The sequence below is a fragment of the Cydia splendana genome, chromosome Z (assembly GCF_910591565.1).
Source record: "Cydia splendana chromosome Z, ilCydSple1.2, whole genome shotgun sequence".
Classification (NCBI taxonomy): Eukaryota; Metazoa; Arthropoda; class Insecta; order Lepidoptera; family Tortricidae; genus Cydia; species Cydia splendana.
The window spans coordinates 27,406,758-27,423,023 of record NC_085987.1 but is presented as its reverse complement, the minus strand read 5'-3'; the positions used below and the strand labels follow the sequence as shown (position 1 = coordinate 27,423,023).

General features: G+C 36.0%; 1 protein-coding gene across 2 annotated transcripts in view; it reads right to left on the bottom strand.

Moving 5' to 3' along the window:
* Positions 1–16,266, bottom strand: part of LOC134804797 (protein bric-a-brac 1-like) — a 214,212-nt gene that overhangs the window by 1,810 nt on the left and 196,136 nt on the right. The window contains exons 2-3 of one of the 2 annotated variants that reach the window (XM_063778041.1): positions 10,034–10,091; positions 3,666–3,929 (exon numbers count right to left, since the gene is read on the bottom strand). In XM_063778041.1, coding sequence (XP_063634111.1) covers positions 3,666–3,929; positions 10,034–10,091 — 322 coding nt within the window. Of the gene's footprint in view, positions 1–3,665; positions 3,933–10,033; positions 10,092–16,266 lie in introns of both variants that reach the window. The other variant, XM_063778040.1, reaches the window with a different exon arrangement.

Genomic DNA, 16,266 nt, shown 5'->3' with positions numbered 1-16,266 from the left:
AGACTCGCGCGCGAGAACGCAACTTATGCTGGACCGCCAGATATAACTAAATCTTATTTTAGGAACAGCAAACAATAGTTTACTTTTTAAAGACCTCTGTGCACAGAATGTCGTCACATTTAAAGGGCTCACTTAAAACAAACAAGGGACCAATGGTCAGCCATTTCAAAAAATTACTGAAATAGTGGTTTAATCATATTTAAATGAAAAAAGTTCATATTGATAAAAACTTTACAAGTCCTTGATTTGATCGTAAAAAAACGCCTGTATACCTTCCTCTGAGTGGGTCGTTGACGGTTTTAGCATCAAAGAAACGAAACGTTAACGTCGAATTCCTCAACTAGTTCAATAATTAGTAGATTTGTCAACCAGTTTATTTCGTAAACTTAGTTAAACTAAGAGTCCAAACGGGTTTATTGGTTACTATACTGGTTAATTACTTATTTTGCGCACACCGCAAAATTTCAACAAAACGCTTGATATTGGCTTGGCGTTAGTTTCATTTAATTTTACGTTAAAATTAAACTAGTTAAAGCAGTCTCATGAAAGGTTTCGTTCCTTCACGAGCGATCTACGGTTGAATCAACTAGTTCGTTGAACCAACGACCACAACTAGATTAAGGATTATCTTAATTTCTCCGCTTTGGATGTTCAGCCGGGGGATACTAAGCATTGGACTTGTATAAAAAAGTAGTTCGTGACAGTCACCCGCCTCATTATTATAATTTTGGTAAGAAATGCAATTTTTGACATTTTTCAGATTGATCAAGTATTCACTGTGTAAGTACTAAGTATACAAATAGAATAGAAAACAAAAAACCGTCAAAGAAAGTTCTAAAAATATTTGCGCACATTACGTTACCGATCATGTCAGAAAAAAATACTAGTTTTAATTATTTTATTGCCTCATGACTAGCTATTTCTGAACAGACTTCAAAGTATTTAGAGGAGGATCTTAAAGAGGTTTATGTTTTTTTGTGATTAATGCTATCGTTTATTCAAAATCAATCCAAAGACCAATATTACTAACTTTAGAAATAAGAATTCAAAAGTTGTCAAAACTTTATTTCCTTTACCTACAAAAAACAGGAAACAATACAAAAGAAAGTTTGACCTCCGATCACTGGCTGACGACTTGTACTCATTTCTTTAGTTTAACCTATATCTAAACCAATGTTTAGAAAATTAAAAAAAAAACAACAGTTGGATCAAGTACAGTCACGTGAATCAGCGGACAGATTTAAGGACTTGAAAGATGCTGTAAAATCAATTAAAATGTTAGCAGTCGCTTGATTAATATGTTTTAAATAATTGGTGTATTCCCATTTGTCCCCGCCCCACGTGACCACCACCATACATGAGGTGGGGACAAATGGGAATGTTTTGTATAAAAATACCTATTGCCATCTGTGCCCGGCGGGACAAATGGGAATACACCAATTATTTAAAACTTATTAATCAAGGGACTGCTAACCATAAATAAATATGACACAAATTTTACGAGTATAATGAGGACGATTAAGAATTTAAAGCCTGGGCCTTTAACGGCAGGCCTTAAATTTTTTTAAAAGTCAGGTGAGGTACGAACTCCGGGGTAAGAGGAACACTTGAATGGAATCTTCACACCGTTCCTCTCGCCTGGGTAAAATAAACTTAGTAGGTTCCCTTACCCTACCTGACTTTAAACACATTGCCTTATCGCCTTTAATTCACAATGTTATAATAAAAAAATCATCATTTAACCTTAACCGATTCGCATAGCACGCTATTTCGCTAGGCTTAGATTAATCAATATTATAATGAATGAAATAGTTCATTGAAATTCGCACTTAGCTCATTGTAATTACAATACCACCTATAAAATATCATTCTGAACAACAGGCAAATAATAGTACAAACACGATTTTAATAGTACTAGATATAACCAAGATATAACCAATCAAAGCGTCTCAGTATCTTTACGGTAGGCAGGTATATTTATTATACTGATTATAATTAGGCAAGTCGACAAAAATTTCGAAAACAGCACGGTATTCGAAATTGATTAATAGGTACCTATTTGATAATGCAGACCTATCCTAGCAGGGCTAGGCGTGCCTGTAAAGACATGAGACGCTTGATAACTTAATTCCTTCTCAAATCCCAAACACGACTAAAAAACTCTAATTCTATATCTTAGATGCGAAAATTGCTGTTCGTCAAATTTACAAATAAGTAACAGGTTACCTACCTAGTGTCGTCATACGATACTGGTCTCAGAAAGCACATATCTAGATCAAGATGAAATTATCGATTATTTTATAAGAACCTCGATAGTAGGTAATCATATTTCTAATTTTAACATCTATAATGTCCATTAAACAGCCCAATTATAACTAAACTTCAAAGACACGTCGTAGCATACAACAACACTATTACAGAAATGAAAAAAAAAAAACCGTCTAAATAAAACACGAAATACCATTTTAGTATCTGCGATATAGAAATAGAGTTTTATTACTTTTCATGTTTTACTATCATTCGATTTTTATGTAGGTATGCCTATCTGTCGTATTTACCCCAAATTAAAAAAAAAAACAAGTATCACGATAATGGATGCCCATCGGCTACGCAAATTGACCGCTCAATTTTATTTACTATATTATTTATTTATTTCACTGTTTTAATTATATATATTTTGGCTGATAGGTACTTTGTTTAATTATATAAATTTATAAAATGTATAAGCCATCTTTTATATTAGGGTTCCTTTTTTTTAAATGCCATTAATGGTGCCATTTTCTGCTAAGTTCATGTTAATTGTACTCAGAATTACGAGCTCTTTGCTTAATAGGAAAAAAAGTTTATAAACAAACCTGAGTTAACTCGGGGCACATTCTAGGTATTTGATATCGATAAAAAAGATGTCGATATATAAGACTATGACTTAAGGTAAGTTTTACTTTTTATGTACTTTCAGCAATAAATGAAGATGGAGTAATATTTAAGAAATAATAAATAACGATATAAAATGATTAGAATAAAATATTTAGTGCCAATGTAGAAATACTGACATTGTTTAAAAATTAAATAAATTCTTCGAAAAAACACCTTTTTCGAATTTAAGAAGTAGCCAAAGTATACAAAGCGATTTTGCATAAATATATTTATTTTGTAGAACATTTATGTTGACAGTAACATCGATATATTTACTTGTCGATGAAATATTTTGCTACGTCACTTTAGTATAAGTGCCCCGAGTTATCTCAGGTTTGTTTATAAATGTTTCTCCTATTGTGTTACATTTTTCCATAATTATACTAACTAAGTACATTATTATATTATACAGTGTACCTAATGTATGTAACATAGGTATGATCCGTATGATATTAACGTAAATCAGGTTTAAATATGCAAGTTATGGAAATATTGAGACACCCTTTTCTCGTATTTTCATTTAAGCTGTGAATTTGATTAGATTTAATAGAAAAGTTGCAGAAAACACACATAATAAAATTGGCAGTATTTATAACGGATCCTACACGTGACAAAATTATTTTTGTGTTACTTTTATGGTATCCTAAAAAATGCATGTTTTAAAAAATGCATGTTTTTAATCGTGAAACATGAACGGAGGAATAGTTTGCGTAGCCGGTGGTGCAGTGGGGCAGAGGAGGCGGACTGACCTGCGCCGCCGTCGGCACTGGGCCCCAGCATGTTGTGCACGCGGTTGGCGTACAGCACGAAGGTGGGGTAGGGGATGTCGTACTTCCGCGCCGCCTGCGACAGCGACAGGCCCTCCTTCAGCACGGAGAAGATGGCCTCGGCCATGGTCTCTGGCCGCCAGGACTTGAGGGGCCCGCGCTCGCGGAACCGCAGGTTGTGCACCAGGCTCTGGTTCGTGTTCCAACACTTCTGCCACATCGACTGAAGTTGGTACTGGTAGCTGTCTGCTGGAAAAACAAACGGACGATATAAGGATTTGGATTATGAGGTTGCTAACACTTGCGGGCTTGCCTAGCACAAAGATTTTGTGGACTAGTTAATATTAACTATCATAACGAAAACACAAGAAATCTGGAGGGAATAATGGGCCAGTTGCACAAACCATACTTGTCTGAATCACCAATGGTTTGGTGCTGCTGGCCCTATAGATGAATAAGGTAGGTACCTAGGTATGCATTTTTATTGGTAATGTAATTATATCTGAGACGTAAATACTTAGTACAGTATACGCATTCCACAAAATAGTAAAGTGATAAGTATACACCATAGTCTAATAAAACATGGTCTTCCATTCCCAGAGTGACACGGGCCTACGTCACAACAACATGGCCGCTATATATAGCGCTATCGCATATTATCATGTAGCGCTGTCGCATGATGACGTAGGCCCGTGTCAGTTAGGTGACCTAGAAAAGACGGGAATGGAGTACCAGGCGGAGTATATTATTATACCATGGTATACACTAAATACAAGCAATAAGCAATATATTTATTTCATGCCCTAAGGAATTCGAATTGTATTTAATTGAGAAACATTACTATGGTACTAAACCAATCATAAAAGTTAAAAAAAATTACTTTAACTACGGCACGTTAACTACTAATAAAAATACTTTGACTTTTATTAGTAGTTAACGTGCCGTACAAAGGTCCTCACTTAAAATATTATCAACTAAGAAGAAACACCATGAAGCATACATTATTTATTAATTCCCTATACATACATATAAACTGACCTTTCGGAGAAACCTGTGAAAAAAAGAGAAGCTCATTTGTTAACTTAAGTCAAAATAAATAAAACTCCTGGTTCCATGCCATTTATTGTCTTTTATCACAATTCAAATTAAATACATGTATCAAAAGACTAGGTACAATACATAAAGCAAAAGGGGCTTAAATTGTATAACCCAAGCCCCTTGGACGGTAAATTTGTATGTTCTTTTTCTACATAGGTACACATACTTCTTATACTGCTACAATTAAGTCGTCGATATTTGACAAAACTTTGTTGGTATAGTAGACAAAATAGGATTTTATTTTTCAATAGCAATATATAACACTTTAAACTCTCGCGTTTATACACATATTTAATTACACAAACGCTTTCCGTGACCACAGCTGGTGCAACATATCTGAAACGTCAGAATTTAAGGTAAAAACAATGAAAGTATATCGCGGTAGACCCGTTTGTGTAATAAAATAAGAGCAATATAATTTAAAATGTAACCCTTTATATTCCTGGAGCTCTTGCAACCTGAATCAGGAAATGAACATTTAAATCACTGCCTTTTCAGCATTATGGGATATTTCTTGCAGTTACTCGCATATCTTTTTTTATTTATTTCTCGACGAAGCAAATATGATTGATACACTTAACAAAGGTAGCGGTCGATTTAAATTTAAATTTATACCTATATGGTCCATTCTGTATATATATACAGAAGTGAACAATCTTAATTATTAAATACCTAATACAGTACCCTTATCCTAAATTTATAAGCATGCAAACTTTTACTGACTGACATTAGCATCAACCCTGTCACGTAAGTAACTACCCAGTAACTAGTGTTACAACTGCAGTAACATCTACAGCGATGATTTTTAATCGGTGATCGGGAGTAGAATATTATTAATATCTGACCCAAATTAAACAGGTCTAGGTCTAGGTCTCACGCAATTATCTCATTGTTTAATTAATTAAAAGTTAAAACAATTAAAACCACTAAATACATGGTTATCCTTATCCTACGTGAAGTAACTAGGTACGATACGTTAAGTGCCATCGATATGGCGGGAAATTTGACGGATCTAAACTTTGTCTATGCATATGACAATGACAAGTTATTACTCATAAATTATCAATTGCCATTAAGTTTGTAAAGAGGCTATAACTCATAGATACCGATTAGTAGAGTGACAAGGATTTTAGGATAACATTGATCTCAAAATTAAAACTATGATTAAAAAAAACAAGTTTGTTTACATGTAATTACGACTTCGACGTGATCTACATCAATTACTGAATTAGAAAAAAATGTTCCTGATCACCGATTAAAAACCATCGTGTATATATAATAAGCAAAAGCAAGTAATAGAACTAGCTTATATAAAATGCAAATAACACATAATTCAGTCTCTTTCTTATAAATAAATAGTATATCATTATTTCGATAAAGATAAAATTGTTGTTAATAGTACCTCCTGTGCATTTTTATTATTTTTAACCGACGTCGAAAAAGGAGGATGTTATCAATAGGGGATATTACTGCAATGTTCTGCCGCCAGAGTGCAGCACTACCGACTCAGTAAATTCATAGACTAACTTATACATACTGTGCCTTAAACTGTTTTTTGACAAGTTTTCACAGACAATAAAATATGACATTGATGCATCAAGGCGGTTTGTTAACGAGGGCCTACCGGTAAACGCGAAAATCGAAATTTAGTTATCTGCCTCTTTATCGCTCGAATACGCAAGAGCGATAGAGAGATTAGATAACGAAATTTCGATTACCTTGTTTCGCGGTAGGCCATGTGATTGACGTGACGTGTGTCAATGTGGTTTGTTTACCATACTAATGTAGGTATGTGCCACAAAGGTGCCACCTACGCAGAGCTTTGCCTAATATTCCCTATTCGACCGTATTTTTTTATTATAACTAGGTATATTAAGTAGATGGATCGAAGTTCTTCAAATAATCGATTAATTAACCATTCAATAGTAAAATAGAACACAAAAGTTTGTCATGGATACCAAGTCAGGGAGGTAAGCAAGTAATTAGAATTGACAATCATAATGCGCAAGAGGTGCGCTTCACTGATGCGTCGCCTGCGCGGCAGCCCCAACAGCATTCTGAGCGTGTTTATGGAGCGCGAAAACGGCCCCATGCTCAGCCGTTGGCAGAGACTGCATGCAGTTATTGTTTAGTTTTTAGTTTTACTTTAGTCTATTTTTATGTTATACTAACACTAGTAATAAGGTTTTAATGTTCACTAACAATGTATGGACCTTTAGTCTGAAATAAATGATTTTTATTTTATTTATTTTTTTATTTATAATACTAATAAGCGTAGGCTGCATATGCAAATATTTACAAAACTATGTTCATACAATGTCGTCCGCCAAATCATGAAATGTATAGGCATATCATGTAACGCCGCCATTTCTAGAGATGCCTAAGGTTTGCTCTGGGCCCTCTTTAATAAACATTACGAATTGTAAATTGTAGATTGTACCTGACAGGTTACAATTCTACAAGTTTCTGTTTAATAAAAAATTTAAGTTACAAATTTGTATTAGTGGAAAATTTACAAAATTGTATAATTGTAGCTACAATTTTACATAATTCTGTTTAATAAACATTTTCACCTTACAGGTGATTGTTTACAATTTTGTATGGAAATGTACTTTATTAAACACATAATTGTATTGACAAGTTTACATATTTTGTAAATTGTAATATAATTACGACAGGTGTTTAAAGCTGTGTCAAAACTTGATTTGAAGTGTGCTTTACGATCTGAATAAGAAAAAAACATGGTTCTAACAACAAGTAGTGACAGTAATAGTGAGGATAGTGATAACGAATACGTAATTCAACGGAATCGGCGAGTTTTTCGTAAAAGGATACATTTTACTTTTGATGTAACGGATTTTTCGTTCAACGTTAAATTTCGGGAGAGCAAGACTACTGTCGAATATTTACTTTTAAAAATAGGGCATGATCTTGAACAATTTTTGTGTTTTGGACTGGATGGGCTATCTTTGTTATAAATACTCAACGATTTTAGTTGTTAGACAACTTCGTGATTTTCATTATCATGGGTTAATTTTTCGCTAAACCGGCCGAATAATATATCTTTATTCTCGTATATTAGAGATAAAATTGTAATATTGTTGTTGTTCTCCATGATTTCAATAGGTAAACCAATTTAATTATTTCTTAATGAGTAACAAATAAGTCTACCCTCATTTATTAAGAACTTGTAGAAAAAACTTACATTTTAAGTAAATTGTACCTCACAATTACAATTTTGTAAGGACAATATTGTCATTGGAAGCGACAGGCGTTTTTTACATATGTAAACGTTTATTAAACAATGTTCACAATGGTAATAAATGTAAGTTATTTACTTGTAAGTTTCTTACTTATTTGTAGGATTTATTAAACAGTACTTCTAGATAAGTTTAACAAATATGTTACTTTTTTACAAAATTGTCGAATTGTAACGTTTATGAAATAGGGCCCTGACATATCATGATGTGCATTATAATTCATACGGCAGATCGATGAGATCAATGCATTTGTCGATATTCCTAGTTATAAATATTTATCGTAAAATACATAGTTGCATGATGTTAGCCGTGTTTTCAGCATGAAAAATGCTGGCGTCACAAAAAAACTTCTATGCAAAATAATGAAGAAATAACTATTAACTACATTATAAGTGAAATTTAAATAAATTCTAATAACTATAAGTTATTACGCTTGACAATTTTGTTGCAAGGTAATTTATGAGGTTGGCTTCACCATAAAGATTTTTATTTTTATTTTATATGTAAGTATTAAATATTTTACCTATTTTTTTTTGCTGTAATCTTAGATACCCTATTTATGAGATATGCCTAAACGTCGCTAAGCAAATCGTCATGGCGAGCGATATGGCGGGTGGTCGCTAGCCAGGTCACATGAAATGGCGACGGTAATTGACAAGCGTAGGAATTTCATGATCTGGCGGACTTTACGATCGGCCGACGACATATACAACTCTCCTAAGACTCATCGTCGGTACCATGATGGGATTTAAATTTAACTACCTTTGTTGAATTTGATCCTTCGTAGTAAAGAGACACTATTGAATGCTTTTTACAGAAGGCCCACCACCATCTAAAGCCAGTAAGGCCGACAAATGCAAAACCAGGTTCTCTACTTCTTCGCAACTTTTCTACAAATGCTAATATATCTGCTAATGATTTCTTTGTTCTTCTATTGTAGGGAGAGACACTGGTTTCGCAACAGTAATCTAGAACGGCTCTCTCCTCGCTGGCCCACAGGCCCGCTTCGTCGAGGACGGCCATTCGTTTTGATTTTCCTAAAATATTGTCATAAAGAGTCCCTTTCGGTATTCCATAGTGCGTGGCGGCTTGTGTGAAGCGCATCTTCTGGGTGACGACTGCTTGAATGGCTTCTTGGAGCTGAGCTTGAGACCACGTCGGCGCCTTCAACTTGACTGTATGACCGTGGAATTCTAGTCGACAGATAAAGCAACAACACTGACATAAAATCCCCATCCTACAACCCATACCGATTCAGTTATAATATATTTGCGGGCTTTATTTTAAATCAATATTATAATTTGCATAGGTGCACAAATACTACTGTGATTTCCATTGTAGGTATATTGTTACTTATGCTACATTATGTTAAAGTATAAACTATCTGTTCATATATCTTAACAACATGTCAGTGTTTTCAAAGAAATTCATTTGAGTTTCCCTGCGTGCGGAATTTTTCCCACGCCGTTACGACAATACAATCACAACAACAAAGTACTACACTTATCGTGTTTGAATACGAAGTGTGCTATGTATGCCATCGTTCTCGGTACGGATTATAGATATAGGGAAAGCAAGCAAATTATTCACACAAACTATTTATAAACAACCTAAATGTGTATAACGGTCACTATTCGATCACTTTCGTCCATGAATTCCACTGGTTAGCAAAGTTATAAGAAAACACTTTAAATTCTATATTGATATATACATATACCGTAAAAATCCTTTGGAGATTTTATACAAAATGTCCAAACAGTGGTTACCTTGAGGGCAGGATAAGGAGGTGGATGAAACTCTCGTATAATGACCGTATTGGCACTGGCGTAAATATTTGAGTAATTAATGATGGACGTATCGTTGACGGAGATAAAAAAAATAGCGAATCTCACACACTCCAGCGCAAAATCTCAAGTGACAATTACGTAGGTAATTATTTGCATGCTAGTAGTAGGTACTACATCCATAGAGTTACAAAGGATATTAACTGACCTGCGATGGATGACGTGGAGGCCCCGAGCCATGCGTGCGAACTCTCGAGTAACTTAGCCTGCGGACAAAAAAAAAACATTATCTACTATATTGCCACGGCGATGAAATCATAGTGCTTTCACATACTTTCAATTTAACAACATAAATAAATGAGGAGTCAGGATTATTGTGAACCTCGCCATTAGCTACCTACCATTTTAATAGGTAACTAACATAATAATAACATCAACGGCCCGCAGGGCAGCTTGTGGCGAGCTGTTGGGGAGTAACGACCCCACGGACCCGAGTGCTCCCGAGAGTCGGTCAGGGTCTCCGCCTCCGGCGTGTCTTCGTCGGTCGGAGTGGACCCCAAGGGGACCCGCAGGACTCTCAGCTCTGGCTTGCCTTCATTGGCCGTCCAGAGAGGAGTCGCTAGAGAGATGGAGTGTCGCTCCAGGGGTGGAAGTGAAAGACGCATAAGACGCGAGTTGGCACAGTGGCTGGTAACAGCCACTGGGTAGAAAGCGGCGCACACCTCTCGACACCCCTGAGCCGCTCACACCGATGTTGCTCCTGGTCGTCTTCGCGACGGCAGTTTCAGGGGCCCCATCTAGTCAGCGGCAACTCACCACCTGCCTCGATAACGTGTTTTAGCATTGTTATGGCAGGTGTCCGGACTTCTCTACAATAGCCCAGTCTCATTGTCCACCCAAACTTCAATCAATAGACCAGTATAACTATTCACTTTTTCTACAATAGTCCCAATGCCTGCTGAGACCCGTTCATGGGTGTCTATTGTTGCGCCTGTGAACGGGTTCCAGCAGGCGTTCTATATGACATTAAAGCTCTCCAAAGGGCCTCTACGTGTTGGGTCTATATCCCCACGCAAGCCTATCAAAAGACCGGGATTTATAGGGTCGTGATATCTAAGGATATCAGCGTATCGATGTTCGATTAACCTTTCGTAATGCCTTGTCCCATATACATACGTATCACACAATTTGGACTGTAATTTACAGTTTCGAGGTTATTAATTCAGTAGCAAATATTTGAAAAAGGCATACGAAGGGTTAAGTGAGACTTATTTAAGTATATACTAAGTGCTGCGATGCCAGCTAGCACTAGCAGCTACCCCGCTAAACGAACAGTTTTTCAGTATTATTTATTTTAGGTCGTATTTATATGTACGCTCTCGCTACGCTCTCTGTTTTTATCGCACACGGCAGGCACTATTTATTTTTTGGCCTTTGCACCTTAAATATACCTAATGTTAAAAAATCAATTTCCTAAATAGCATTCATTCAATGTCATCTCTAATAATGTCACTGTTATTCGAGGCTAGTTGGATTTGAAATACAGAAATCCAATGCAGACAAAAACCGCAGGCATTTTTAAATATGTCTGTTTGTCACTTTGGCGCGGGCACAACAAAAAATTCCGTTTCAACGACATCTGGCGGCGCCCGGCGATGTCACTGTGGTCATATTTTCGATAATTCCATTTGTTTGACGCGTGACAGGCTGTTGTGTAAATTGTAAATACTTTAATATTTTTAACGTGTATCGGTCAGTATTGGTTAACGACCGGTTTCGTGCGTAACGCAAATGACGCAGCAACATTGTAGTGTAGAACTTGTGGAGGTGCAAAATGAGTTTCTTAGTTGAACATTGGTACATTTTTTTTAAAGTTTAGTTTCAGGTTTGGCGATGAATTTTTCGTGTGTGTTTTAAGTGTTTCGTGTTCCATGTATGCATAATACTTAAGCTTTCATAACAATGAAACAATGAAAGCTTAAGTATGGTGCATAATAATTAATATATTTTTTTACATTCTTATTGCATACTACCTACAATGGGAAATACTATTTAAACCGCTCATTGATTAGGATTACGTATGTATACCGGTCAGATGAAAAAGAACAATTGGATAGTTAATTTACATCTCCTCGTCGTATAGAGGAAGTTTACGATTGCGTATTTTATCGATAGCTACTGTATTCCCGCCGAATGCTGCGCGCGCGTTTATTTACCTTTACTCGCAGTAATTGTTAGAGCAAAGAGCGGCATTTCTTTGTGCTCCGCGTTACAACTAAACTTTATCGAAGTTTTAATTGTGAACGCAGACAAAGGACGGTAGTAAAATAGCTGTTATAATACAGTACGAACTGAAGATAAAATGTTTTATTAAGTTGGGCAGGCGACGCCGGGCGCGTCATTAGTCTCTCGTGTTTACGAAACGCGCACGTGCACTGAGTACCGGTCGGAGCGCTGCGATGAATTGTTTGTTTACCCGAATAAAACACTAAAATCCAATTCAATAACAAAGAATTAAAGATCCCGAAATAAAATTTATTGTTCGAGTACGATAAAATCGATTTATTACGCACGGCGCGAGCTCGCGACCGCCTTGCCGATAATATTAGGTACACTCGCCTGCGTCAATATAAACTGAAACAATACGCCGCTGCTCATTACACGAGGGTGTGTAAAATTAATTGTTTCCAAACACCACCGCGACGGGTTACTGAACTATCGACTTGAGATATCTTCGTGCGGTGCCTGTACTTCATACAATTAAGGATCAGTCTAGACCCAAATTTTTGACAGGTGGTAATGAGCATGGTTAGCCAAAATGCCCAAACCATATACCTAAGTAAGTAGGTATACCTCAGCTTTCCATGAACTATTCCAAATATATACCCTGTAAGTATGTGGTGATTGTTAGTCGAACATTGTTTCTGAACTAGTATCCCCGCATTAAATAAATTGCGACCTAATAAACAACGTATAACGTATTATGCCATCAGCACTAGAAAAATAAATAAAAATATCAGTAGTTTTAGTTCGGGTTAAGTCGGAAGTCCTGCACGGCTCCGCCGAGAGTCATGTTCATGTCAAAGGTCACTCGAGTCACTTTTCCATTATACTAAAAGCGTGGAAGCGTTCGTGTCAAAGAATGCACTCCTGTTTAGCACAGTTCGTAACTCTGGATAGCTTTGAATTGATTTTTCATTTAAGCTACGTTTGATTTACGTAATGCAGAATTTTACAGGCATAATAATGTTTCATCTAAGTTGACAATATTCCAAAAATGAGACTTATAAAAACAATTTATATTGATTGAAATTATTGTAAAAACGAAATTCTTGTAAGTAAAATCGTAAATGAGTTTGAGTCACATATCAATAGTACTTGGATGATTATATCAATAGTTTCATTCTATTAATAGTAGTTTATGTGACTGCTACATCATGAAAGGCATTAAAATACGAGTGTGGGTTTAAGGAACGAACGAAGTGAGTTTCTTGAAAGGAGTACACGAGTGTTTTAATGCCTAATTATGTACAGTTACATATCTAACTATACTATTTTATCTACACACATATTATAAATTCTCTATGATATGCTATGCTATGATATATTATATTCACTAACCGTATGTTACAGCCGGCATTGGGGCATCGTTGATCTCTTACGAGTCCAAAATATTTTTATCGCTCATTACACACGAAAGTTTTGCTATAATTAGTTAAAAAAAAATTATACTTACAAACTAGGTCTGGCTACTGAAATATTACACAAATGTTTGGCGGGCAATTCAAATAATCTTGGGCTGGTCACTTTGTGTAGTAGGAATTATAGTTTTGATACTAGAAAATATTTTTAATTTCTGTGCACACGTAAGGTACCTAAGGATATACGTTAAATATACGTTGACGTGCACTCAAAGTCAGCTCACATAATTTCTACCACTATGTAAAGTACAGTCAACGATAAACACATATGTTAACACTTTCTCACCATTTACCTACCATTGTAACAAAGCGAAAAATGAAATGTAGTGTAAATAAGACCTAGCTCGATAATACCGTAATATGAATCCATCACCAAAAAAAAAATACATAAGTACTATGCCAAATATGCTAAATGCTAAGTATCAAAATATTTATCTTAGAGCACCAACCTCCTAATTTGTTTACATTTCTTTTGGAGTTGTAAACATTGCAGTTTTTCGTTATACAACGCTACACGTCGACTTCGCACATTGTCGTAATTATTTACGAGCTTTAGTACATTGTAGGAGAGGACGGAATACCGCTAAAAGATGGACGAGTGCGTTTGAGGGCCGACACGTTAGTGGAGGCCCTCAAATAATACGAGTCCATCTTTAGCGTTTCTGGCCGAGGCATTTACATAGTGCTTTTCACGACTACTGCGAGGAAATAAGAAAGCATTTGCATAACTATAAGTACTAGCCCGCGATTTCTCTGGTAGCAAATTACTAGCCACTGCCTGTGCTGTCTCTTGAATTTCGGTAGGCGTCAGCGTAAGAATATCATTTTCTTCACTAGAAGAACTCATTTTTATAGCGAGCGTAGATAGGTGTTTCTTGTATTTTTTAGTCAAAATTCCGTAAGTATTTTCAGATCCCGCCTTTTTACTTGTTTTATCACTTTTAAGAGGCGTTTTTCTGTTATTTGCTTCAAACCGACTCTAAACTTAGAAGCGTTTTTGCTAAAAAAACCACAAACAGCTACAAAAGTAAAAAACGCCTTAAGAGTGAACTGAATAGATAATTGTTTAAAAAATATGATCTGAATGGATTGGACATTTCTTTTTTTTTAAACAAGAAATTGGTTCTATAAATAACCTAGTTTTATTTTTGAAGGAAAAAGTTACGCCAAAAAAGACCTTTTATTGATTTTTATGTTTTAAATGATACTCATTGCTGTAGCGAACCGTCATCAATGACAGATGATGATAACAATGAAACATTGTAGTAGTGGTGGTTCAGGTGCTACAGCTATTGCCTACTTACCAGCTTGGTTTTAGACCATCTATTGCCACATATCCGAACAGTGGCGTGAAAAAATAATAGTTTGCGGACCTCACTCAGTATAGACATTATTAATATTATTTAAAATAAACCCCAAACAATTTGAATGAATGACATAAATTGACAACTGACTTTTACCTTTTTTTAAACCATAGACAATTGGTGATACAACAACGAAATATCTGTCAACAATTTTTGGCTAGCCAGACTCTAATTAAAAGATTTACGTCAAATGGCGGTATATGAAAACTTTTTTCAAGCATGTCACGCATCCTAGTGGCTTTTTTAATTCAGAGACAAAGTCGGGGGCCGACTGCCATATCGTTCGGTAACAAGCGAGATTTGGCAAAATTGTTTGCAATCATTGACAATTCATTACGAATGAAACGTCATCTCGACTGATATTGAGTAGAAGCCAATTCAAATAGAAGTTAGACCAAGAAAAGTCTGCAGAGATTTTGATAGCCCACGCAGTGCAAGTGTTAGGTATTTTAATATTTTAAACGTCAAACTTTTATGAAATTATGATGTATAAATAACACTTGCACTGCGCGGGCTATCAAAATCGCTGCAGACTTTTCTAGGTCTAACTCTACCTTTTTTCTCAGAGATGTTATAATTTGATTGTAATTATAAAATCGATTTCCATATTATTATTACGCTACAATAACATTTCCATGGATAAGAAATGTGTTGTAACAAAATAGTTTATCTTAATGTTGGCCGTTATTTGCGGATTTTGACAGCATCATAGAGGGTTTATGATATGTGTGCAGGAAACCTAAAATAAGGAGCACTGAGCCATGTCACTATTAAGTGAAACAAAACAAATTCAGTATAGTTTAAAAGCACCAATTTACAATTCCCCGTGCCGTTACCGCTCCGTTTCGTGTGGATATTAGTACGCGGGGCAGGGTATCAGTTAGTAGGCGCTTAGGATATTAATAAAGGGGACGCTAGGGGAGTCGACTGGCGCCGGCCTTATGCAAACTAAATAAAAAAATCATATTCGTAAATAACTATTCCATCACCGCAGTGAAGACTGACCGACAATTATCAATTCTTTAATGGGTTCAACAATCGCGTCTTCCAAATACGGGACTTCGTCCGACGTGATTTAAAGTTGAGCATTGTTTGTGTGTACTTGCAGGCGTACTCTATCGACGGCAGGTAAACCAATTAACTACAGGATTTTTAGAATGTCTGCGCAAAATTGAAGGTTAATTTCGGTCCTTTCGGCTTTTCAGTTTGGGAACATTCACAAACAGAAGAGCGGCTGGAAAATGACCGTTGATTACGAATCAACGGTTAAGTACGTATGTACATGTACTCTCTTTATGGAGGAGAAGGTTGCGGGGCTCGGTAATGCGGCCGGAGTCCACATGTGGCGGCATTACGCGGAATGCAGAGGCAAGTGT